Here is a 27,046-nt window from a genome sequence, read left to right as displayed (position 1 = left end):
TCACTCTTTGCCCTGCTCCTTGTTCATTTTCTTCATTTTCATCCTTCGGTTCTGAAACCAGATTTTGACTTGTCTCTCACTCAGGTTGAGGAGTCTGGCCACTTCATGTCTACGGTCCCTCGTCAGGTACATATTGAATAAAAACTCCTTCTCTAGTTCCAGGGTCTGGTATTTCGTGTAAGGGCATCGCTTTTTTCTGGAGGAACGGGCGTGAAGCCAGCTGGCAGCTGGGTTGGCTGAAAGAAAAGCAGCAAGATCAATACGATGCAGCTTGAGTGTTTCTCAGAAGGTTTTAATCATGCCATCAAATATTAAGATTATACATACGGATATGCACGCCCGAGTGAAAAATGCTCAGTGAGATATGAGCTGGCAGCAGAGGCCCTATGATAATAGCAGAGCGTGGTCAGGACGAACAAACCCGCGTGGATGTGGGGGGTGCCCCAGTCCCGAAAAGCTGCCGCGCCCGTCCCCTGCGCCTCCGCGGGTGGGGATCTGGGCTGCAGGCAAGGAGCAGCAGCGCGTTAGATTTCCCCGCGTGTCTGTGTGCACATACATGTCTGCGCACACATGCTCACTTGCACATACATGCTTGCGCACATGTATGTTTGGGTGCACACGTGTCTTCTGTACCCAGTAGCAGAGCTCCCGCCGACTTTTCGCCAGGTCTATCCATACCAGAAAACACCCACATACATGCACTTACAGATTTGCATAATGCCTATCTGCGCGTTCCATATGCTATACTCAGAGAAACCAATGCAAAAATTATATATATAATTCAGATGTGTTTTCCCACGTGTCTCCAGATGCACTCCTACAGACACAGCGTGCAGGCAAAGAGTATTGAGATGATGTCTGAAAAAAAAAAAAACTTTCATAAATTCTGCCTATTTTGCTATGTGGCAAGAAATGGTCTTGATACCATAAAAATCCTCTGAGGGCTAGCTGCACTCTCCTGCAGGAGATCTGGACAGTGTTATGCAGAGACACGGACATTTGCAGGGCTGCTTCGAAGGGGAGAAATGCAGCCAAAAATAAATAACGGACTGCCCATCACTCTCGCGTATGGGAGAAGTTACGTGGGAATCTTTTGCAAAAAGCACATTTCAGGAATAAGCCTAATCAAGCCGGGGTGGGGTGGAGTGGGGGATGGTGTGTGGGGGACGGGACAGGACACGACATTTTAGAAATGAGTCCCACAGACACAGTACTTGGGGAAGGTACTATGGGAAGGTTGCACACAAAGGTGAAGTCCTTTTGGGATAAACAATAGAGCATTTACTAATCACAAGCAAATTTTAGAGGACCGTTGGGTAACTGAATACTGGAAAAGCAAAATGAAGGTTTATAGACAGACCACGTATTTCTATTTTATTTCCTTTTCGTTCTCTGAAATTGTGACTGAAGCCATAAACCTTTACACCAATTAAATGGACCAATATAAATATATACATACACACACGCGTGCACCATCAGAACATTTCCTCTTTGTAAAATTAAATATATTGAACATTTTTTAAAAATAATCCGGTTAATCTTCCATTGTAAGTACTGCCTCTTACAAATTTGCACGGCTATTTCCTTAATGTAATTGACTTAATCTAATATGCAGAATTAAATATTAAAGAGGAAGAAAGCTGTTAATAATTGATACTGTTAATCCTGCTACCCATCCTTTAATGGCTATGGAGGGCTGTGCTTCATAACAGATATTTATTTGGTTTGATTTTATTTTTTTGGTTATATCTTGGATCGTTAAAATATAAGATATTTTAAATGCGAGTATTGTTTTACCTACTTACTGTATATACGTGCCTAAACTGGCAAGCGAATTAGTAGAAGTTCTGGCACATGCACTCTTTAAAATCTGGCAAATAAATTAACAGATCCCGGTGCCATATACAGTGTAGAGATTCATTATTGTGAAATACTTTCAAAAATTGAAAGAGTCAGGGAAATTGGTGGGAGCGCTTTCTGCAAAACAGCTCCGTCTTCCAGCCCTGGCAGGCTCTCAACATTACCCCAAATTAAACTATTATTTAAAACAAAATATGCATCTTAACCACATGCCATAGAAACCACACAGCATCCTCTTAGCGTGGGTCCCTGCACTTACTTATAACATAATAACATTTTCTTGGACAAGATTTTTATATATTCAATTTCAGGGACATTGAGCACAGAACCTGGATATTTAATTCTTTCAAATCATTCACCTCACGGTCGCAGTTTGTTCTGGATCTCTGCCCAGTACAATAGAACAGGACTTTCTTTTTCGCGCGCCTGTGTGTGAGTGTGTGTGCGTGTGCGTGCATGGTGCAAGTTAAATGATAGGAAAAAAATGTCACCATAACATCCTGGACACAGAGGAAAGGAAATCACGAGGCTCGAGAATATACTGAGAATATTTTTAATTCTATGGTAGCAATGGCAATCTGTGTTGCTCTTGCATTTTGGTGAGAAAAAAAAAAAAAAAAAAAAGGAAGAAAAAAAAGTTAATTCAGGAGGAAAAAGAATGACTGACAGTGTGTCCTGCATACACTCTGCAGAGCTATACCCTCGGCAGGGGCTGTTTCTCTGCCATTTCCAGCCGGGAAGTTTATACAACTTCGGCTTTCATTGCAAAATATTTACCGTGGTGGTGAAGCCAAGTTTCTCTCTCACCTCCAACATAAGCTTTCGGTCACTTTTACCTTTCAGATGGAAACTAGGTACCAACCGAAACTGCGTGAGGTGAAGGTACTGATTCTTTTTTACTTAAATGCTTTCGCACAATTTTAATAATAATAATAGCATTAATTATAATAATAGCATTAATTATAGTAGTATTAAGTACTTTCAAGGAGAAAGGTTTTCTGTTCTATATTTTAGATCAGAAAAACAAACAAACAAACAAACAAAAAAAACTTAATCAGGTCACTGAATAAGCATATGCTCAATTTTAACTGTTCCCCTATCTGGCTACCTTACAAATTAAGAACTAATTAATCTGGAGGCACCTCCTCCCCTCTTTTTTTTTTTTTTTTTTTAACTAAGAAATATCATATGGCTGTGAAATAGTTATACCCTGAACCGTAACATTTAACAAACAAATAAATATAAATAAACACCCCCCCCAAGAAAGCAACAACCAAAACCAACAACAAAACAAACACTGAAATCCACTGCCACCACCACCAAAAAACACGAAACAGTATGAGGAGAGCCTCTCCCTGAATCTGCCGAGGTAAATCAGAGCAACGGGCATGGAAAAGACCTCTCTGCTGTTTACTTCCCTCAAGTGAACTTTTCCTCCGTAATTTTCGCTCTTTCCCCCCTTGTTCTCCCCCGATCGCCACCCTCCGCCACCCTTTCCCTACCTTTCCCCCCGACATTTTTTTTCTCCCCCTTTCCTTCCCCTTCACACGCAGACCCCGCACAAATTTGCTCCCGCTTACAAAAGTGATCTCTGCAGCCGGAGTCAGCGCTCTGTAGGAAAGAGGATGACTTGATCCAGCTTTTGTCCGCTCTGGACTCTGTTTTGCTCAGAGACGATGCTCATTTTTATTTTGATTTTTATTTATCTGCAGAGACAATGCCACCCCTCTCCCCTCCCCACCTCTCCCCTTATGTTGGCATCAGCAATCTGAGAGTTTTCTTTAAGCCCTGATTTTAAACTTTATGCAGCATTGTCCCATTTTATTGCACCTCCTCCAGCTTTTATACTGTTTACTTCCTCACTTTTATAACTTACTTTGATCTGTTCTGTCTTTGTCTTCGCTTCCTTCACAAACTTTATTGTCCTCGAAGCTGGGCCTTTGATTGGAAACGATCCCTTCCCTTGCAGCAGAAGTTTCTAAATTGTACTCCTGTGTTCCCTGTTTATGGACATCCCCGGGACGGCCCAGCAGCGGCTCTGCCTTAACAGATCCCTGCCCGGGGAGGTTCTCTGCTCTGGGCACTGGATCCAGCCAGCTCCGTAGATACCTGCTATCAGATGGGACGCTTTGATGTTGAATATATGGATGGTAGACGGCAGGAAGGGTACCAGAAGAATGTGGATTCAAAGGAGTCCAGGAAGCGCTGAAAACTGGAGGTTTTGGCTGAAAACTACAAGAGGGGAATTCTAGATGTTCATTATGCCCAGCTTGCCTGGAACTTGTATATTGCCCAGATGAAAATTTGGCTGAAGGCGAGTCTTCACTTTCATGACTTATAATAGAGTCGACATAATAATTGCTAAGAGTTCCAGAAATGGACATTCTCAGACATCATACAAAGCACGGTTCAATGAAGGGAAAAAAATATATAGGACAGATCTAGATTTGTACTCTACCCCCTTCTCGAACTTCCTAGCCAACAAAGTACAGTTGGGCTGCTGTGTTGTGAGCTCCCAGCAAAATGATTGGTCAAACTTTTTTCGTGTGCCTGATAAAGCGTCAGTCTCGGCGTAAATCAATCGAAGCCAAGGGGGCTGCGCTGCGCTGTCATCCGCCCTTGCATTCCATATCAAGGATGGATTGTTTTATGTTTATGCAATGCTGCAAAACGTCAGTAGTTTAGAAAAGCCACGAAATAGGCAGCGCTGGGGCTAATAGCTAAAATCCCTTCACAGATTTGCTCCTGAAACATTTGGTTGGGGGGGTCCGGGAGGGGGGAAGATTTTTTTTTTTTTTTTTTACTATTATTATTTTTTTAAAGAAAGATGCTGATGTACTCACTTTGCTTTTAATAACCATCATGGGGGAACAGATAAAAGCTATGCTTTGCCACTCGGGCTCCAGAGTATGATAGCAAAAAGCCAGACTACGTACAGACCACCACACACCCGGTGATTTCATACACATACATAAATGTGTGTGTCCATTACAGGCATATATACATAAATACTGATACGTATGCATTTTTTGAGAAGTAAAAAATAAACCCACAAACAACAGATCTAAGTAGTAAGAGTAGTGGGGAAGGTGTTATAAATAATTAACCTTCTGGCATTGGAAAATGGATTGTTAACATGGTAAAATAATAAGTTTTAATATTAAATTTATAATGTCACTGGAATGTACACATTACTACTTCAACCATCGAGCTGAGGAGACACAACCTCCTGTATATCTCCAAAGCTTGTCTTAGACTGCATGCTTTTATATATATATACTATCTAAAAAATATCTTCATATATGAGTACATGTTCACGTATTTTGCGTCATAATATCAGGATTGCTTTGCTTGGATTAAAATAGTTTACTATGTTGCTGAAACCGTAAACCTTCATTTAACTTTACAAGGCTAGTAAAATACAGTGTGCCACTGATACTGCTTTGTTTCAGAATGCCTTAAAATTGTGATGGTTAAATAGTTTAATAAAACTTACATTAGCTTTCTTTGATTTTTATAGTCTTGAATTTATTGCCTGTGGAAAAGAAAAGGGGTAAAAAGGAATCCCTCGCATTTTCAGTCACGGTACCCCCCCCCACACACACAAACACATACACCTCACATAGCTGCATGCATGTGCCTTGTGTGTGTATATGAACTCCCCACCCCCGGCCTCGCGCATTTTCCTTGTGTTTTTAAAAATACTTTTTCTTTCTTTCTTTCTTTCTTTCTTTCTTTCTTTCTTTCTTTCTTTCTTTCTTTCTTTCTTTCTTTCTTTCTTTCTTTCTTTCTTTCTTTCTTTCTTTCTTTCTTTCTTTCTCTCTCTCTCTCTCTCTCTCTCTCTCTCTCTCTCTCTCTCTCTTTCTTTCTCTCTCTCTCTCTCTTTCTCTCTCTCTTTCTCTCTTTCTCTTTCCTTCTTTCCTTCTTTCCTTCTTTCCTTCTCTCTCTCTCTCTCTCTTTCTCTCTTTCTTTCTCTTCCTGCCTTCCTGCCTTCCTTCCTGCCTTCCTTCTTGCCTTCCTGCCTTCCTTTCTTTCTCGCTCTCGCGCTCTCGCTTTTTTTTTTTTTTTTTTTTTTTTTGCCAGCACCGACGTAAGTGATTGACAGGGGACTATAGTGCGGTGCGGCTCCGATCCTATCTGATTCAGGGTAGCAGGGTCAGTTTTACGAAGTTATTATGACAAATGCGTTTATTGCAAGATGATCTGATGGCGTCGTAAATGTTGGTTAAGGAAAAGGTGCACTGCATGATTAGTACAAAAGTGTTTCTCTGGACTTCAGCTGTAACAGTCTGGATCAATTCGCTTCCTTTAATCTATTACCCCTCCGTCCTTATTCTTCTCACCCCAAAACAGAAGGATATTTAATGTGAAGGGCAAAGAGATTTCTAGCAATGATAAATGACTGCGAATCGTTCCTGAAGTATATAGGGATGTAAGTCTGTATTAGCAGGCTAATAATAACATTGGGATGTGTTAATAGTCACCTGAAACCAAGGAAAAAATTTATTACACCTCTCTCTGTCTATGATATTGTGTGTGCGTGTGCGTACATGACTCCCGATGTCCGCATCTATACAAAATGTATGCATGAAATTGCTATCATAGGTGTTTTACTGATATAGGAAGATCATAAAGATGCTTGAATACTGACACCCAAATCGTTAGATTTTCGTTTATTCTTATAAGCGGTACTTTTCCATGAGTATGTCCTGCAGCGTGATGGAAGGACACATTTCCCCATGTTCAGAACCAGAGATACTCTAACAGAGGCGCTATTAAGAAGCTGTTCATTTTAATTAAAATAAGAAAAATAAGAAAAATAAACACAAAACAAAAAACAAGGGGGTCAGCATGATGGGCAAAGAGAGCTGGAGCTTAATGCCGGAGGTCAGATTTATTTTTAATTTTTGCATCAATCAAAGTAGAAAGAGCACCCCAGCCAGAGCAAAATTCTCTCTGTTCTTGAGAAACAGATCCAGTCTCCAGTCTCCAGCCAAGGTGAGGTTTGAAGACTGGTTGATCAGCCCTTTCCAGCCCCTGGTCTAAGATCTTGCAAAGACCTCCGTGAGGAAATGTGACCAGGTGAGTACTCCCCACTGGCTTGCAAACTTTCTTCTCCTTTTCGCGGGGGTAAATCCAAAGTAACTCCACTTCATACCCTTTGATTTTAAACTAGTAAAAGCAGAGGAATTCATACCAGGGAGCAGAGTGGGGCAGGACCGCTGCTTTTCTACAGTGTGCATCTCAGAAAAGACGGTTGTGTAGAGCGATGGGCGGAATTCCTGCTTTTTCCAACTTTTCTATTGTATTTATTCTTCTCTTAAACTTCTTTATGACTCAGGGAGTTTTTAAATTTCAAGGTCCCATGTTTTCAGACACGAAATGCGAGCTGATTGCTCATGTTGTCATATTTCTCGGCTCTATTGCCTATCAGTGTTTGTTTGTTTGTTTTTAACCAACCCATTTTACAACAGATTCGGAAGGATTCTGAAAATGTTATGAGAGCTTGGAAAAGGAAAAGGCTGATTTAAGTATGTTGTGGAGATTAAACTCTCTTGGCTCATGGAAAAGTGTTTATCTAACTGATGGATAAACAGCCGCGTTGTTATCAGTGTGCTGAATAAGTATAGATAAAAATATTGAACGTTAATTGAAGCAAAACACCTGTTCTCTGTCTGCTAGATAGATTGGCTATGTCTTACCTGTAATAAATATATTCTTGTAAAAAATCCTGGTGCGCCTCCTATAAATAATGATGAACTGTGTCAGCATGTGAGTATATAATTTTCTGTAGTATATAAATTCAAACCGAAAAGACTCTTATGAGTATGGCTGTGAGGCAGAAACTAAGGGCTTTCAGATCCCTAGTGGGTGGAAACCTCACAAGAAGATCTGCAAAATCCATTTGCGTTTGCTTCTCTGGAGGTTTCCGTTTGTTCAGTAGTTTATTTTTTATGTATATCCTCATAGCTCATCTCTTTGCAACCTTTTCTGAATGGGGCTTAAGGCAAGTTACCATTTTATTCCAGATCTGCCCGCTTAGAGAGACCAAGTCGTGTGGTGGTGTTATGTAGACATTTATACTTTAAAGCCCGAAATAGAGCCCATCAGAAATTTCATGAAAAGATCTTCTGTTTGAAAAAAAATTAGAGAAGGAAGAGCCAAAGAGACAGTGATCTCCGAGCAGAATCTAAAAGTCAGCTGCAGGAATGAATCTTTATAGCGAGAGGATACAGGATATGAGTTTTGCTCGTTTTGCATACTAGCTGACTTAATTTTAGATATGCGATTGTTGAGAGTTAGTAAAGGGAAGTGGAACTGGAAATTGTTATTAAAAAAAGTCTGAAGTGGAAACTTTTTCCTGCTTTCAGAATAAGCATCAAGTGTATTTGGCTGTGAGGAAAAATTTGAAGTATTGTCAGCTTGCAATGGAAAGCCAAAGGCTTCTGAACTCAGATGCTGCTTATAAATAATCTTTATTGTTGGTAGAGAGAAGGAATCATTTCCAAATAGTGCTTCCCTTTGAAATACACAGCTGCAAAAATTCATCCTTAACAAACAGCTCTTTGGCTTGCCATTTCTACGCTGAAAAGAACCAAATATAAAATACTTTCAAAATATGAAGGTTTGAAGTCTGTTCAGCTGCCATTTTTTACTGATGGTTTTGGCATAATAAAAAAATAAAATATAAGATAATTTATTTCTTGCCTGAAACATATTTAGCCACTTTTCAAAGACTGTTATTCTCATTTATGAGAACTGACACCTTCTTCCAGATAATTTTGCCTCTTTATCACTGATATGAAGAAGGTGGAGGAGACTGGGGGCTGCAGCTTTCTCTTGCACTGAGGACAGGACAGAACTAGGTGGGTTCTATCAGAATCTTAAGAATCAGAGGCCAACGTGTCATCGGTGTGTAATGTGCATTACTTTCGGCAGTGCTTTCACTATGCTTTTCAGTTTGGTTTTTGAAGTCGATAAGGATAAGCTAGAGAGGATAAAAGCTGAGCGTGAACTTCATGGCTATAGAGAGTCTGGAGACCAGATTCAGAGGTTACCCAGCTTTCAAAGGGATGAGCGTTTATTTTAGGCCATAAAAATATTCAGTAATAATAATATTAATAATAACAACAACAACAACCTTTTAGAGCCAGGAAACAGAAATAAAAACTCTACATAAAGCAAATAATTTATGTATGATACTTTTACATGGGTCTAAGAGAAAGAAAGGTTAGTCACATACCCTTACAAACTCACGAGAGTGCAACAAGAAAATCTCTCTTGAACAGTAGAGCCTATAGCCTCAGGAAAAAATAAATAAATAAATAAATAAATAAATAAATAAGTGAAATAAGTTTCCGTAGCCTAAAAGCAGAAAGATCTACCTTTGCCATTTCCTGTGCTGGCTCTCAGTTTGAATGCTGCCGTCTGTTAAAAATCCGTAAAGGGAGCGTGTGTGTGTGTTGGGGGAGCGTCGAGAGGGGGGACGGAATTCCTTGTCTGAAGAGAAGCAAAAACAAGTTACACATGTTGGAAATTTTCCAAGACCCAAAAGTACACTCTGGCTAAAACACCATTTCAAATGAGGTTTGTAATCTCAGCAGTTAATAAAGCATTTAGATCCCCTGTAAAGTAAAAGCGTATGTGCTTTTGAAACGGGAAGGTGGAGGAAAGTTAAAATAAAGTTTGATTGTTGTTCGGGAACACACTTTCTGGCTACTAGAGTAACTCCCCCCCCCCTCCCCCCCCCCGCCTCCCTCATTGAAATAATATTCAACCCCCATAAAATAGCTGGACGCCTGCCTCGCTCCTGCTGCCGCACGTTTTACACCCCGGGAGCTGCTGGTGCAACTGCTGCTCATTCCCCTTCCCTGAGACCGGGATCTACTTTGGGGTCACCACAATATAACTGGAGCCCCCCGAAAAATCTTCCAAACTGCATTCATCTGGAAGGAAGGGAAATAACAGCCCATCGGGGTGAGATATCTGCCACTCCTACCTCAGGCGGGGGAGGAGGGTGTGAAAGTAGAAGTACAGGTACAAGAACTAAGTACTGATGGAAGAGTTCCAGTAAAATCCGTACCTTGAGCCTCAGGAAAATAAAAGGTGGAGTTTCTTATAGGTAGGCTCTTTTCACTACACTTTTGCCCATAATTAAAACTCATCCTGAGTCGGGTAATATCAGCCATACTGGACCTTGTCAGGAGAGCAATTTGGGGGAAATTTGTTACATTAAAGACAGTTACTCGTTGTCTCTCAGAGCAGAAATGTGTACCATGTCTCAAAAGAGACAATTAATACGCTGAGGATTTTTTTAGCTATCCCCACACATCTCATTCTCCAAGTAAGGTCGTTCTTATCTTTCTAATTCGGAAAAGAGAAACAAACCGCTCCAGAGGTAGCCTGTAGGACAAGCGGGACCAGCCTACCGCACCCTCCTCTCCCCAGTTCTTTCCCAAAGCCTGGGGAAATGAGTCCCAGTTCCCGATTTCAGGCAGTAATGCAGACCCCCCTGGGCCTGATTCTGATCTGTCCCAGCTCTGTGTCCCCATTCTCCTCCCTGGTCCTTGCTTCCTGTATTTACGTGGGTAGGAGGGAGATCAAAATCAGAAGCCCAGACATTTACAAGGCAGGTTAGTGGTTGCCTGTGGGGACATTATTACCGAATAGTTTATGATTAACTTTCCCAGATTGTCCTTTTCCGTTTAAGGGCTTTGAGTCAGGGCACAAGTAGCACGTTGTTTCCAAGGAAGTAGTCACAGGGCTGCTGAATTAGGTAAAAAACTCCGAGCTATTTTACGCTGTTTGATTTTCCCTCTCCTCCCCTTGGAGTGGCTGTTTGTTTAATAGGAGAGATAGGCAATATGCGCACTGCAATCACCAGCTTCGGGAATAAGCACACACCGGACTACAACCTATAGATTTTTTGTTTGTTTGTTTTCGTTGTGTCTTAACACTCAGAATGGGGAAAAAAAAAAAAAAAAAGGAGAGAGAGAGAGAGAAAAATTAAATTCCCAAGTAATCCATCGGCCATGGAATGTAGCAGCAGATGGTGGTTTAGACCATGGATATCGTTTCAAAGTTTAATTCTTCAAACCTCGAAGGGACATGCAATCGCAAGCTTATTTAGCCGTGGCCTGGACCATGTTAAACTTGTTTTTATGGATATTTTAAACACCAGTGCAAGGAAAATTGCTTCCACGAGCCGAGTGGTAACACACACACACGACTCTACGAGCTTCCAGTCTGTAGAAAGTAGATGGGTCCATAAGGAATGGTTAGACTTCATCCAACCACACAAGTTGACACGCAAAGCTCTCTGCACTCCCTTTTTCTCACATTCACACTGATTTTTTCTTTTGTTTGTTTGTTTGAAATAAAATACAATAAAATAAGCTTATTCCTACATGCAGCACTTTGAAATATGGAAGAAGGATGTGGAAAAAGTGTCGGTGGACATTTCTGATACCATCTGAGCCCTTTCATTAAGTGAATTTCACAGGCGTGCTTCTAGCTTAAGTTTGTCTAAAGATGGTGCGTTTGGGGCGCAGAGATGAGCTTTCAGAGCGCTTAGCGCTCAGCAGTGAGCAGTTGACACGCGCCTGTGCGCGGGTGCGCGCCTACAGACTGTGGCTTTATACACTTCGTCTCTGAAGACGTAGACATGTTTCCTGCGAGATGCAGGAGATCCTCAGGGACCAAATATGACATTGAATTCACTATCCAACAAGTACGGATAAGTCGTGTGTTTTTACCTCAATAGGAGAAGCCATAGAGACCTGCTCGCTGTCCTGATACCTATAGCATTGCAAGCGAAATGACAAAAGTGAAGCTCTACGGAGATGTGCAGCAGGGCCTTTAATAAACTTACTTTATCAATGGGGACAATTAAACTCATCAACTGGTCACAGTTCTTTGGCATTCCCTAAACCCACATTTTACCTTTTACACAGTGGTGTAAATCACAGCTACTAAAATAAGAAGCACTTAAATTACTTTACAACTGTGTGCATATTTTGCATATTTTATATGTATATGTTTTACATATACACACGTCATTGCACAGAGAGGTTTGATAACACAGGACTGCCTGCTTCTGGGGAGAGGGATTTGGGCCTAAGAGCGGTATCGTAGCCCAGTTAGACCCTTAGTAAGCTCTTTATTATTTGGGCCGTGGCTGCCCTGTCTCGCAAAAGGTCCCCGAAACGGGGATTCAAACAAAGAAACTAGCACCCCTGCCCGGTGGTGCCCGGTGCTGGGGCCCGGCAGCGGCGTGGTCTGCGCCAGGGACGGGGGGCGGAGGCTCCGCGCCCGGTGCCGCTGCGGTCCGGTCCGGGGCGGGGGGATAAAGCCGGCCCCCTCCCCGCACAGCTGCCCTCAGCCAACACACCGAGGAGGATAACTGGAGTAAATCAGGTAGTTTGATGTTCTTGTGTTTAAAACTAAAAGCCCAACAACATGAAACTACCTAATTCACAGAGCAGTTCTAGTTCATTCTTGGGTCAAAGGCTAAAATTACCAAGAAAGGCGCCTGGGCGGCCATTTTGTTTGACATCATCTGCAATCTGAACTTTTATAATAGAAAACAGTTGCTAGGAAACAAAAGCAACAAAAGGATCTTTTCAAAGACGAACCCCTACGATTTCACGAAATAACTATTCAAATGATTTTCTATGTACAGTGTCTACTGCAGATCCCTCCTGCAGGACTTTACAAATAGTTTACAAATAGACCAGAGGAAACAGTAAAATGCTATTGACTTTGAGAAACAAGCGATTATCGAGGCTATAAAAAAAGACTAAAAATTCCCAAAGTTCTTGCCCCACCTCCTCTGGAAATCTACTTTAGACGATCCTTTTCAATTTCAAGCTGATTCATCAAACCTTCACATTAAAACACTATGATGATAATATTATTATTTAATATAAAAGCATTAACGTTTGGAAAACTTTCCACGGGGAAGAAAATGAAGTCAAAGCCGTGAGTTTAATAATAATAATAATAATAATAATAATAATAATAATAATAATAATAATAATAATAATAATAATAATAATAATAATAATTCAGCTATTAATTCATATTCTCATCCCTTGAATGCATGTATAAGGTGATTCATTTAAAGAAAAAAGAAGCCAAGGACATATAAATCAAGTAAAATGAGAAAAAGCATAATTGTGACTATTTTATAGGTGCAAATAACAACTCCGAGAAACTTAACTTGTCCTTTCCTCCCTCCGACGTGCACCATGTGCTGGAAGAACATGTTATACAGTAATGACTTGGTGGTGATAGGAAAAAGAATTAAAGCCAAGGAGAGAAGATAGAAGGTGTGCAGGCCCCGAGGGCCTTGCTGAGCTCCAAGCAACCTCTGCGGTGGAATTTTGGCAGAAAGAACAGAAGTTCCCGTTTGGCAAAAATGGAACAAACATCCCCAGATTATCAGGTTAGGTCCCTTCGTGTCACAAATAAACACACACACAGATAAATATATAAAATCAAGTCAAAGTCTTACCTTGTAAAATCGGGTTTTGTCCTCAAGTGGATTAAATAACTAAACAGAAGGCAATAAGTCAGCCGTCCCGAAAGTGCATGTTTAGTGAAGCTTAAAAGTTCATTGAAGAAGCAAATTCACCGAGTTCAAGAGATGCACGCAGGAGCCAGAAACTTGTCTAAAACTTAACTCCATTTCATTTGAAAAGCCTTTAAAAGACTGGATAAGACGGTATATAAATCTATTGTACCGGAAATACAATAAAACTTAGCCGTGTTTTTGAACTTCAAACAGTTAACACCACATCGGGCGGGGAACAGAAAGACAGGGCAGAATAAGAAAACAAACAAACAAGCCCACAAAGAACAACTCTTCCCTCCCCCGCCCCCCCCCCCCCCCCCCCCCCGGCAAAACAAACAAACAAACAAACAAACAAACATTTAAAAGATAATAGAAAGGGGAAAAAATCTACTGGGCGAGAATGTTGTGCAGCTTGGGTTTTTACTTCTATATTGTTAGGTTAGAGGTCTCTAAATGCCCGAGGGGAGAAAAGATCGTCTGATTCCGTGTCTTGGTAAGGGGTACAGCTTAAAATGAATATAGATTTTTATATTACTTCACAAATCATCGTTTTTCTCTTTCTCACCATTCTGGTACACAAATATATGCAGGTTCAAGTTTAAATCAAATTCGTGGAGGGAATGCATTTTAAGTTTACTATTAAACTTCAGTTATATTTACATATTAAATTAGGAACCTATAGTACCACGTTCCTGTGGTCTGTAGATATGATGTGTTTGCAGGGATGTATATGTACAATCTAGTATACTTACATATATCGCATCTACAATATATTTACAATTTGTTAAATATTTTCTATTTCCTGCAAAGATGATTTAAAAACCTCACTAGGACACACTACTGTACTTTTTATACCAGTACTATCTGTAAACCAAAAGTCGTAGTCAGACTTGAACTCATACTAATAAAAGCTCTACTAAAAGCTCTTTCTTTCAGACAAATCAAACAGAAGGAATATATATATATAACAGAGCTTTCACTGTTGCAACTTGAAAAGGAAATGAAGCCCTCCCCCAGCTGCAAATGGAAATCATAAATAAGGAAAACCACTCAAGTTAAACATGAAAAACAAAACTGCATGTACCATTTAATTTCACGATCAGGTTTAAAATAAATAACAATTGATTTAAAAAAATGGAAGAAAAAAAAGGGGAAAAAAAACAAAGTAGGTGATGTATTAGCTTTAATTCTTTGGCTGGAATAATATTTTAAGGCAATGAGATCTTTTTTTCCCCCTTCTGGACGTTGCTAAAGTTTTAAAGACATTTTAAATTTAGACGTCAAAGGCAAGTTAGAGCTCTTAGACAGTAAATGGATGTCTTAGCTATAAGATAACTTCTGCTTGTCAGGGGAATAAGTGCTAAAATAATTAATAGGCTGGAATGGGAGGGATTTCAAGTGTTTGCGTGAGCATATATCAGTATATATATGTGTATATATCCATTACACACGCATACACCATTACATTATAGAAAAATCTATTAAAGATTATCTAAGTGAAATGGCATTGAATCTCAAGATATCATTACGGGATTCTTTGTGACTTACTTAGGTGCTCACAAAGCAATACTTTTATTAAAATGTGTTTATAGCAGCTGTTTTTCACAGTTTCTATTCATCAGCGTTAGCCTTTGGGAGTATTTGGTGTTTGCTCCTTAGGAATCATGCAGATATTCCCAAGAACACGTTACAAACGGGAAGCGCTTGTCGCAGTTGTAGGAAAAAGATTAAAAATTTGGCCTTAATCCCTCCTTCTGTCCTCCCTCTCCACCTCACTGGACTGCATGTGAATGGGAAACAGCTCGGTGTGGGCTCTTTCTCTCTTTTTTTCTTGCTATCCATCAGACCAAAAGATACAAAACAATTCGAGGAAAACTGCACTGTGATATTTCTTAACCACCCCTTGGGAAAAAAAAAAAAAAAAAAAAAAAAAGCTTGAATCATTATATTTCCGGTAAAAAAGCATAAACCATAAGCAATAAATAATAATCATTAAAAAGTTATCTCCCGTTCGCTGACTGAGGCTGTATTTAACCACTTGTCCACGGCAGAAACTAGCCGGGACTGCCTGCCGGCCACCCCCCGTTGGGCGTTTTGCCGCTCCGGGCGGCAGCGGAGCCGGCGGCTCGGTGGCCTCGGGGCGGCGCTCGCTGGCCGGGATCAGCCCGGGAGCCGCGCTGCCCCCGGCCCGGCCACCCTCCGCGCCAGCCAGCTGCCTAGAGGTGCAGCCTTTGTTTCCTCTGACAAATAGAACACAAACATTTTCACTTTATTTCTTCTTTCTTTCTTTACTTCCTTCCCTCCCTCTCTCCTTCTCTCTGCGAAAGAAAGGAAAAGCAAAGAGGTAAAGAGAGAAAATATTTTTGGGGGATAAAAATTAGTCATTCTGCCTTAAGGAAGGCTGCATTAAAGTCATTTTTCAGAAGCCCACTCCCCACGGCATGTTCCATGTTGGGGCAGAAGCCCGGTAGGGCTCTTGGGAGCCAGGTTTACACCGGTAATTCTGGGGCGGGGTGGGAGTGCGCGGGGCATCCAGGGTGCCACAGCCTCTAGCCAAGGTGACCGGGAGGGAGCCGACGGAGAGGAGCTGGTACGAGGAGGGCAGCGATCCCCCCCCCCGCCACCCTGCGGCGGCCCCGTGGTGTTGAGGGGACAGAAGTCCTGGGTCCTGCTCCAAAGTGAAGTGAGAGACTGAGCCGTGGGCCGCCTAAAACACGGCCAAAAACTGCAAAAACTCCGGTTTGTGCGGTTCTCCTCGCCGGGGTACGCGAGCTCAGCGATCTGCTCCGATGGGGAGAAGTCAAGTCCCGAGGGCAGCACCGCCCCGGATGCTTGCTGCAGAAAACTTTCCCTCCGGGCAAGGGAGACACGAGGTGGGGTAAAATAGGAGCCCCTCGGCCCGACCGCCGGCCCTCCCCGTCGGGACTGGGCTGGAGGTTTTGCTTTTTCGTTCTGTTTTGTCCCCTCCGGATATCAGTGTGAGTGGCCGTCCAGGCTCTTCTTGAGATCAAGGAGAGACGGAGACCGTCATTTTATAGACTAAACCCGCAATCAGACGGAGTCATTAGTCCAGGAAAACAACAACAACAAAAAAAAGGACTGGCACACGCGTGCCCCTGCAGCGCACCGGGAGCGTCTTTTCCTCTGTCTCTTGGCACCCACTTCCTGCGGAATTAAGGAAAGCAAACTATGCAAAGTCCCTGGAATAAAAACAGAATCCGGGCAACATAATGTCCCCTTCACTGCTGGAAGTTTTCAATTAATAGGAACAAAAAGATGGAGTGAGCTCGGTCACACCTTTCTCAATAACTATTTCTTTTCAGGGCGAACTGGAATTGTAGACTGTGTAGAGAAGCAAAACGAAAACACCTCTCCTCAGCGAGCAAAGACGTAAGCATTTTCTCCAAATTCTCGAACTTAATTTAGGGTGTCTGGAGATGCCGAAGCTGCCTTTGCAGGTTCACGGTTGAACTCAGCCCCATTCCAGGTGTTCTGCCCCTGCCGCGGATTCACAGCCCGGCCCGGCTGCAGGGTCCCGGACCCAAAACGGCATCGTTACCCTGGGACGGGGAACGGCAGGGGTGCTTCACTTTAAAAAAATAATAATTTTATTAGTGTCCACACATGCAGCAAACCTTCTAAGTTAATCAAATGAGACCTTAATTCACAATAGAAGCTTTGGGCAGAGTGGTTAAGGGCAGAACCCTAATAAGTAATCTAGCAGCAGGTACAAAAGAGTCAGAAACTTTATGTTGGCTGTCAACACAAAATATTTTGAACAAGCCTAGATTCAGATACAAAACCTATCGGTAAAGCGAATTTAATTTTCTGACATTGAACCTCTCGCTTTACCAAGTGGTCCAAAAATTCATGTGATAATTTATTTTTAAAAATATTCTCTTTTTTAATTGATATATGTCGGGGTATTTAGAATTATGCTTAACTCTTTGCAAAACTTACCCGTTGGAAAAAATTAAAGGGCAATCTTGATAAAAAGCTCTAGAAAGGAACAACAGAAATGTATCTAGCACTGGGTACTCTCTTCAACAATATACTGCATTTCTTCCTATTCTACCCATTTGTTATGAAACGTAATTAAGCCCGGTTACCTTCAATTACGTACGTAAGCCCTCTATCCCGGAGACTTAAAGAGATTTCTTTTCTGGTTTCCAACATTGTTATTAAAAATCCATAAAACATGGGAGGGACAGGAAATTAAATTTAAAGGTACCTCATTACGGCACAACTGCTTTCCTATCTCTGCATCTCTGCGGATGGACGCAAGTTTATGCACACGGAGAGAAACACATGGCAGCATAAAAAGCTGAGTCCTCCTCAGCAAGTGGCCTTGGCAATCTTGTCGAAACAGACTTCTAATTTCAAGTCTAGCAAGTAACCTTCCTTCTCATCCAAACGCTAGGCTCTAGGAATCATAAGAAAAAAAAAAAGCGGAAGGAGAAAGGACAACAGTGAAAATGGAAGAGTCATGCGAACAGGAAGCTGTGGGTTGCATTACTATTATTATATTTTAACTAGGTAGGCACTAGGCGAGGCAACCACTAATTTGGGGGGATTTATTCCAGAAGATTTTCCCAGCCTTGCGCCAAGTGCGATTTCTCTGCGGTGTGCTTGGAACTGCGACGCGGCTGCCTTTCATCTACAATCCATTCCCCGAGTCGATGGCGCAGGTTAGTGGTTTTAGCCAAATACATAACCAAATAAATGGTGCTAATGGTGAAGAGTTGAAACCGTGAGAAATAATAGTCAAAACTCCCAACAGAGATACAGACGCGTGGAGAAGGGGGAATACAAACAAAGCAGTTTTGCGTCTGATCTTTGTTTTAAAGGAGAGCCTGAACTTTTAGAAGACGGAGCATTAATTTATCATGAAAAACAAAGAAGAAGGAAAATAAGCAAGGCTGCTCGCCCGTCCCGAGAGCCGTGTAACAGTTTTCTATCCGGACTTCTGTAGTTGATGAGGAGGATAAACTATTCTGGGAATTTACGTGTGGGAAAGTATAAAAAGACCAACACGTTACGAAAAACATATCCCTCCCCAATCGCCCGGAGAAGTCGAATCCAGCCAAGACTTACCTGTTCAATTCTCTTAGTCTGCGTCTTCTCTTTTTACTTTTTTTTTTCTTTTTAAGTGCCCCCCCCCCCCCCCCACCCGAAAAACAAAACAGAAAACAACAACAAAAAACACACATATACGGGGAATGAATAAATAAAGGCAGCCTCTCTCCTTCGCAGAGGCATCCTTCCATCCTTCCACCACTTGTTACAACCTAGCAAACCTTCCCCAGCGTCTGCTTTTTTTTTTTTTTTTTTTTTTTTTTTTTTTTCCAGTTCTTTCCTAGAGACTCCTTCTGGTTGAACGTTAGTCTGGCTTGTGAGCGAGGGTGCTGTAAATTAATTTTTAACTAAAGGGCCATTGTGTTAACGAAGGAAAAAAAAAAAGCACTCTCCCTCCCCCTGTTTAGCAGTCTAGACGAAACCATTCTATTTTGACGGCAAACTGCAGGCTTTCCCTGTTCGTCGTTAATTCCTGATTGTTTGCCTTCATCCGCTATAAAACCTAGGGAGGGGAGTTTAATTTTTATGTATTTGTTCTACCCACCTTAGATTTCTTGTGATGTTTTAGCATCTTTAGACCTGTCTAAAGATGGAGCTTCCTGCCGCAAAAGGACATCTTCTTTTTTACTTTCCCCCGGTCCACAATCAGGGTCCAGCACAACGGGCACCTCAAAATCCCCACTTGCAGCGTGCGACCCAGCGGGTGCGAAGCCACCTTCCCAGAGACAGCCGCCTGCAGCTGGGGAACGTGCTCAAGCGGCTCCTGGGAACCTGCGGGCTCGGTGGGGAAAGCAGGGTGCGGGGAATCAGTCCCGGCTGATTTGCACCCCAAGGAAGGTGCAAGGGGAGGAACACACGCGCACACACACACCTCTTTGCAATGAGGAACCTTGAGCGGAGAGTAGAAGGCAGAGGAGGAAGAGGCAGCTGCCAGCACGGCTAGGGGAGAGGGCTCGGGCTTTGCAAAAAGGTATTTTGAGATAAGGTGGAGGGAAGAAGGGGGCAAGTCTCTGGCGACTTATCTGTTAAAAAATGCGTGTGCAAGAGGCTTCCGGAGGGCTCACCAATCCGAGGCGGACGAGACTGCTAAGACCATCCCCTGGTGTCAACTTTAATGGGAAACTTCACTGGTTTGCAGGGGGTGGATATGTATTTTTTAATTTGAGGACATGCGGCCGCAGCTAACGCCGACTCTCCTTTCGCTCCTCCCCACTCACTTGATTCCGACGCAGCTTGCTGACACCTCTATTTCCAGCTTCCCCATTTTTGGGGTGGTCGCTGTTCTCAGAAAGCTCTTGTGGAGATGAAGCGGAAGCCTGTGGTTGTGCCAAAGCACAAAAACCTATCCTGAAAAACAGAGAGGAGAAAATGTCCTTTTGCGAAAGTTGACCCCCAGCTGAGTGCATGTAACTCGGCGTTTGCAAGCCGGTCTCGAAGCTTTTGCCGTAGAGGAGCGCACAGCTCGGTCCTCACAGGCTCAAAGGACAAATCCTCACCTCCCTGCAGTGCACTTTCCTCACAGGCTGCACACATCTACGTGCGGTGGAGGAGGGAGACGGGAATATTGAATATTAGGTATTAAATGCAAAAAGACCGTAGCACTCTCAGGGAAGGAAAGATCACCTGGCCTCCGAGCTGGGGCTTCTCCCTCCCTTCTTGTGGCATGGAGCACCCGAAAGCCGGGAGATCCCAGGAAGAGACCCCCGCCCCACCTCACCCTTCCCAAACCGCGCCGCTCCTGGAAAAATCGCGGCCCGCGGCTCTGCACGGACACAGGGTGGGGAGGTGGGGGCAACAGCCCTTGCCCCTGCTCTCCTGCCCGTGCCCTACTTCCTTCGACTTAGCCCCCCCCCCCCTTTTATTTTTTTATTTTTATTTTCCCGCCCCTTCCGGCAGGAATTCAAGGTCTTGGTGAGCGTCTGGATGAGGACTCTAAGCCTTCCTAGCCGGGGCTGGGGGGACTCCATCCAATTTTGGGGTTTGCTTTAGGGCTTATCCAACAGACGGGGGAAACCCAGATTGCCTGGGAGGGCCGTGCCCAATCTGCTCCCTCTCTCTTCAATAAGGATTTATACACGGGATTAAATGCCTGGCCACGCAGGGCAATTTAACTATCACAGTGAATTAATTTTGACCCTGTCTTTAAGAAAAATGATGCTTTGTGGCACAATCCTCTGCAGAGCTGTAATTGCAAAGAAAAAAATCACTAACCACAACACCAGGTTTCCGATGGCTGAAGGCACTGTTTCCAAAACAACACGGACTGGGAGAATGAAGAAAAGGTAAAAAATGGTTCCTCATTAGAATCTATTTATCCAATTCCTTCACTTGCAACACACCTTCCCTTCTGGAAGTAAGCCTGCAGGGACAGGGTGTTGGTGGAAACATTAAAGCTCATTCTGGGAGGAGATAATTTACAGTCACATTTAGTTCTGAATTAACAACATGATCTCAAAAATAAAACTGTGCTGATTTTAGTGGATAGTAATGGACAAATCTTTTAAAGAGTTATGGAAGGGGAAGGATTTTACAGATTTTGGAAATTATAAACCAAAACCTCATGTAGAAAATAAAAAAAAAAGCCCTGAAAACCAAAACCAACCTCTGCTTTAAAACAACCATGGGAGAAAGAGAATGGCATTTTGGAAACACTTTGAGCCCTAGAGGGTTATTTGACCCTTTTTTGGTGGTCTCCAACACCAGTGCTCCTCTCCAGCAGTCAGGACTGACATGGAGCAGTGTGCAGGACCCAGCCCCCCACAGTTATCTGAGCTGCAGCTGTGAGCTATGAAGTTGGGGTGGTTTTCCCCATTTCAGCAGCTTTCTGCCTCCCATCTCCTCTTCCAAACAGTTTTGCATTTGTTCTCTCAATGGACCTTTGCACTGCACAGGGAATGTAGCCAAAAGTCCTTCACTAAAATGAAAAAAAAAAAAAAATCAGAGCTCCCCCAGGTTCTGATTCTGCACGGTGGTCCCTTGGGGGGGGGGGGGGGGGGGGCTTTTCCATTCACACTCTACCCTGTCCTTTCCCCGGGGACCAAAGTCCAGAGATGCTTTGCACACTGACTGCATGGTCCAAAGTGTCAGCCAGTGGTGCTTTCAGCCATCTGGGGACAAAAACAGAGTGGCCAAGGGAACTGACCGTTACAATCCCCACCTTACTGCCAGACTCTCTGCAGCCTTGGCCCTACTCCCCACACTTGCTCACTTGTCCTCAATGTTCCTCCATAACTAGGAGTCATTTGGGAGGGAACAAAAAACAAAACAAACCAAACAAACAAACAAACAAACAAAAAGGAGAAATGGGCACAGAACCTTTAAAGGAAAAGTCAGTGGTTGAGGTTTCAAGGTGTCTCAGATAGAAGAAATGAAGATTTTCCTTTTTTTTTTTTTTTAATATACATATATATATACAAATGGTGTTTTTTCAGAAATGAGTGACAGAAAAGGATCCTATAGGCTGCAGGGAACACCACCACCATACCTTCTCCTTGCTGATGGCTTTCCAGACCTTAGGATTTAGGAAACGTATTTTGCTGTAGTTTTTTTTTTTGCTTAAATCCTGCAGTAAAGAGTGTGTAGGGTTTTGGGGCACCTGCTGCCAAGGGCAGAGGAAACAAAGGGAATTTTGCCACATCATGTAAACAACCCCAAACTGCTACTTCTCGATGTTTGCTACCAGCAGGTACTAATGTTCTTTGCCACTGGCACTAGAGGTGACCAACTCTGGGATGAGCACCTCTGGTACTGTCCAGCCCGGCTCCAAAAAGTGTGGGGCTCCTCTGCATCCCTCGCCACAGCCCTTTTGCCCCCAGTTCAAAAAATAAACCTTCCTTGTAAAAGTCTCTTTACATGTACAGTGCCTGAGCCTGAACACTACCAGGTAACAACTTTTTACAACCTGACTCCCAGGACACAGTTTCATTTCATTCCTTAACTTAACCTGCATTTCCCCTCTCTCCAGGTTACATTTCCCAGGAAGAGATCCCTCCAGATTTAGCATGAATTTAAGCAGTCAAACCTTGCAATGAGAGCTGTTTCACGACTTGACCTTAAAACACAGGATTTTCAAACTGTTTGGAGCTGAATTCTGATTCCAGTCAGAGGCATTGTTGGCTTCTAAAACATCCATGGGATGCCCATGGTGGGGAGAACCTTTCCACATTTGACAGCTCCAGTCTCTGCTGGAAGGTGATGGGGTTTCTTTGTCCTGATCATTCCCATCCATGGGACATGGCAAGGGCTGCTCAGCTCCCCTGTAGGCCATCATCCACACAGAAAAATCCCAGCCCAACACCAGCCTGAAGTAAATGTAGAAACTCCACAGATATATCATTTTGTTGTTCCTGCTGCTTTTCTTCCTAATTAATCACATATTTTGGAATTCAAAGAGGGAGCTTGGTGGAGAAAGGAGGTGAAATAATGGGAAATAACTGGAAATCTAGGAAAGGAAAAAACACAAGAACAAATCCATGAGTTAGCTTCCTTTGGGAGGGAATAGAAGCACTCCTCTCCCTCTTGCTCACCTGGCCTCACAGGTTTACGGTTCTCCTTTGTGCAGTGTCAGTGTCTCACAGCTTTGAAAAAACAGCCTCCTCTTCTCCAGTCTTTCTGAAGATTTGGAACCCAAATAGGGCCAAAAAAATTACTTCTCCATCTCCATGGTTGTCCTGGTGCTTGGGCTGGGGGGTGGTCTTGCCCCTTAATCTGCCAGTTTTCTTTAGAAGATTTTTTTTTATTTTTTTTTCTTAAAAAGGCCCCAAAATCACATGGTAAGTCACAAGAACAAAGTGAGACCATGGATCCCAGCAAAAGAGCCCAGTGTATTTTCCCTCTGACAGAGCAAAGGCAAGTTGTAGCACCATCCTGAAACTATTTAGCTCACATCCATGGGTGATGTGGACCTTTTAAGGTCTCTTCTCCCTACCCCACCCCCAGAGTCACTACCCCTCATAAACTTGGAGAGAGAGAAATCCTCCTGTTGACTAGAGAGTTGTTATTCTTGGGATTAGAGATGTCTGACCTTAAAGGTCACACAGATCACGGTTCTTGAATAAGGAGCAGGAGTGCAAGGTTGGGATTGAAACTTGAGGTGCGTCTGCTGGAGATCACAGGGAAAAGTCTTCCAAACAAAGAAGAATGCCTCAGTCAGGGTGAGAAAGGACAAACTCCCAAAGAATTATGAACAACTGGATGGTTGCATACCTGCAGACTGCCCAAAGGATGCACAATGGCTGAAGCAGGGGATAAAGGAGAGGAGAAAGGAGGGGAAAGATTGCTGGAACCTGAAGACCCACATTATTTATTATTATTTATATTCTGGGCAGTCCCAGAGGCCCTGATGCTGGTAGTTTTATGGAGATAGATGCTGTGGGAAGCCAGAGAAGGAACATCCCCTCATCATGGCAGCCTGGAGGTGGAAGGAGCAAGAAGTCTGTACATCTTCGCAGGAAGGGAAGAAAGGAAGAGGTCCCCCCAAGGTCAAGGAAGTAACAGAGGGGCACTGGAGGAGATGACATCTCTAATCTGTGCCTAACACAATTATGAAAGCTTCCCTCTGTGAGATCCTGCAGAGCTCTGGGGAGTTGATCACAGCTGCATGCCTCATTTTCCCCACAGAAATACCAATAAGAGAAGCAAAGAGCACTTCAAGACTTATTTCAGGGTAGCAATTGATTACAGAAACCTAATTTCTCTAGTGGAATTCCTATCTAAATGAAGAAGTGAACATATTCTCTAGTTCAGAGCAATCTGGCTCGTGCCCATGGATGCTGCAGACAGGAGCCTGTGCTTGTGAGCTCCTGGGTACCTGTGCACAGGCAGTGCCTCTGCATTCTTCAGGGGATGAGGGTATGTGGGTGGTGTGAGCAGCATCATGGCACAGTCTTGATGTCCCCTGCTGAATGTCTCTACATCCCACCAAAACCAGCCTCCACCATAAACAGGTCCCTTTGGCTGTTAAACATGGTGTTCATGTCCACATACAAATACATAGCGGTGAAATCCACTGACACTGAGAGGAAGTAAGAATGCAGGAAAGTGTTTGAAGGTCCAGGACCTTCAAAACCACCACAGCCCACTGCACTGAAGCCCCAGATTTGAACAGACTCAGCTCCAGATCCTTCTCTGGTGTCACTATAGTCTAAAAGACCTCACAGTCTAAATGGTCTAGCTGTATTCCATCATTTTTTTTAAAGAGAACATTGAAGACCTCTCTGTGTCATTCATGCAAACCACACACGGAAAGCTCTTCAGTAAAACGACACAGGCCAGGTCCTGCTGTGCTGCTTAAGCTCATAGAGCCTTTTCCCTTTCCAGCCCAATGGTAGGGAAGAGAGGGAGGGAGGGCGGGGGTCGGGGCCGGGAGCAGAGCCCTCGCCCCCGGGAATGGCCCCGAGCGACGCTAGAGGGAGCCATGGGCTCAATTAATTAACGGGCGCGAATTAGCTGGGGAGGATAAAAACACTGGACCTAGGAGAGGAAGTGAGAATTGGGTTACTTGTGTTTTTAGGGAAGGAGGGGTTCAATCTGCATTTATGCCAAGTTACATCAAAAAGTGTAGCAGCAAGGCACCGCTAGGGCGAAATGCAGCATGGTGCTCTGTGCATTTGTGATTTGAGGCAATTTGGGCTCTAACTGATTTAAACGGCTGTCAGAGTACTGTTCTGTCTTCAGTCTAGATATGTATTCTTCACTTTTTAGCAGTTGAGGCAAAACAGAAGGGATCAATCTGTCTCAAAAAAGCTTTTTTTTTTTTTTTTTTTTTTTTTTTTTTTTTTTTTTAATGCGGGTATTGATTATTCAAGTGCCTCTGTAGGAAGGGGAAATTTAAGGGATAAATGTGAAAGAGTGAAACATCTCCTGTCTTTGCGAGCCACAAGCTTATGCACAGGGAGGCCAGAACAGAGCTGCTCCAGGGAGGTTCCCAGACCTGGTCCAGTCCCCAGGCCCCAGTCAGGCCACCATGGCATGGTGAATGGGAACTGTGTGTAGGATGAGATCTGGCTGGAGTTTTAGCAAAATTGAACCAAAAGGGAGTTCAGCAGAAACCAGGTCATAAAAACTGCTGTTGGGATTGTTTATTATTATTTAAATATTATTAGCATCCCATTCAGTGGCTTTTTGGAGAATAAAACAATGATGTTATGTATTTATCCTGACAGAAGCCAACCAACCTTAATAAAAATGAAGCACACAGTTGTCGTGGTTCCGCTCGAGTGGGCAGCTGAGCTCCACCACAGCTGCTCTCTCACTCCCCCTCCTCAAAGAGGAATGGGGAGAAAATATGTGAAAAGAGCTCAAAGGTTGAGATAAGGATGAGAAAATCATACAGTAATTATTGTAACAAAACAGACTCGGCATAAGGAGATAGTAAGATTTATTGCTTATTACTAACAAGCTAGAGAAATGAGAAACAAAGGAAAGAAACCAAAAGCACCTTCCCCCCCCATCCACCTTCTTCCACCTCCTCCCCCCGAGCGGCGCAGGGGAATGGGGGAATGGGGGTTATGGTCAGTCTACAGCGCTTCTTCTCTGCCGCTGCTTCTCGGTCACTCTCGTCCCCTGTGCTGTGGGGTCCCACCCACGGGATGCAGTCCTTGACGAACTGATCCGGCGTGGGCTTCCCACAGGCAGCAGCTCTTCCAGAACTGCTCCAGATATGTGTCCGTACCACGGGGTCCATCCCTCAGGAGAAAACTGCTCCCACCTGGCTCCCCTACGGGCAGCAGCTCCTGCCAGGTCACCTGCTCCTGCGTGGGCTCCTCTTCACGGGCTGCAGGTCGGGCCTGGAATCTGCTCCGGCAGGGGTCTTCCACAGGCGGCAGCCTCCATTGGTGCAGGGCCACCTGCTCCACCGTGGTCTCCTCCACGGGCTGCAGCGTGGAACCCTGCTCCACCATGGTACTCCATGGGCTGCAGGGGGACATCCTGCTTCACCATGGTCCTCACCACAGGCCGCAGGGGACTTCTGCTCCAGTGCCTGGAGCACCTCTCCCCCTCCTTCCTCACTGACCTTGGTGCCTGCAAGGCTGTTCCTCATTCCTCTCACTCTCCCAGCTGCTGTGTGTCGCAGCATTTTTTTTCCCTGTCTTAAATATGCTCTCACAGAGGCACAAAACAACATCGCTTATTGGCTTGGCTCTGGTCAGCAGTGGGGCCCTTACCAAACAGGGGGCAGCTTCTAGATCCTTCTCACAGAAACCACCCCTATGGCCCCCTGCTACCAAAACCTTGCCGTGTAAACCCATTACAACAGTAAAGAAAAAAAAAGGGGGGGGGGGGGGGGGGGGGAGAGTGGGCGATCAAGCCTTCTGAAGTTTTATATTGACTTTTTAATTAACTACTCTAATATTGTTGGAAGGGAGGGGGATGATTAGGAAGTAGCAGAGATTCTGTAAAAGGTTTCCTTTATCTGATGTCCTGAGTATAAACAATATTCCTGTTAATTTAAAACCAAGTCTGCCTATCTTTATGACTTCACTGCACTCACATTAGCTCTATCTTTATACAGTGTCATGGTTGCAAATCAATTGG

At 43.5% G+C, this 27,046-nt stretch overlaps 1 protein-coding gene and 2 long non-coding RNA genes across 19 annotated transcripts in view; 2 read left to right on the top strand and 1 right to left on the bottom strand.

Annotated features, from left to right (window-relative positions):
• Window positions 1-25,579, bottom strand: HOXB9 (homeobox B9). 16 transcript variants are annotated; one of them, XR_011089959.1, is made up of 5 exons: window positions 19,056-21,437; window positions 17,667-17,858; window positions 13,376-17,024; window positions 9,246-9,360; window positions 99-236 (listed from the first exon to the last, which is right to left on the bottom strand). XR_011089959.1 is itself a non-coding variant. In XM_068661115.1 (2 exons), the coding sequence occupies exons 1-2, from the start codon at window positions 4,242-4,244 to the stop codon at window positions 1-3; spliced, it is 744 nt and encodes a 247-aa protein (XP_068517216.1). The 16 variants fall into 16 exon arrangements, 1 of the variants encoding a protein (XP_068517216.1); XR_011089963.1 differs by lacking the exon at window positions 99-236 and adding an exon at window positions 6,961-7,603; XR_011089964.1 differs by lacking the exons at window positions 99-236; window positions 9,246-9,360 and having other exon boundaries at window positions 11,702-17,024; window positions 19,056-19,858; window positions 20,008-20,044; window positions 20,135-21,464.
• The window catches only part of LOC137844641 (uncharacterized), a 34,424-nt gene continuing 9,983 nt past the window's right edge, over window positions 2,606-27,046 (top strand). Inside the window, exons 1-4 of one of the 2 annotated variants that reach the window (XR_011089977.1) lie at window positions 2,606-2,742; window positions 6,834-6,942; window positions 16,759-16,825; window positions 18,022-18,123. This is a non-coding gene — a long non-coding RNA (uncharacterized lncRNA). Of the gene's footprint in view, window positions 2,743-6,833; window positions 6,943-16,758; window positions 16,826-18,018; window positions 18,124-27,046 lie in introns of both variants that reach the window. The other variant, XR_011089976.1, reaches the window with a different exon arrangement.
• On the top strand, window positions 3,029-5,371 carry LOC137844642 (uncharacterized). Its single transcript, XR_011089978.1, has 2 exons — window positions 3,029-3,229; window positions 3,830-5,371. It is a non-coding gene; the product is annotated as an uncharacterized lncRNA (long non-coding RNA).

Source organism: Anas acuta, chromosome 25 (genome assembly GCF_963932015.1).
Source record: "Anas acuta chromosome 25, bAnaAcu1.1, whole genome shotgun sequence".
Taxonomy (NCBI): domain Eukaryota; kingdom Metazoa; phylum Chordata; class Aves; order Anseriformes; family Anatidae; genus Anas; species Anas acuta.
Note: the sequence above shows the minus strand (reverse complement) of the source record. Positions and strands in the feature narration are given on the sequence as shown.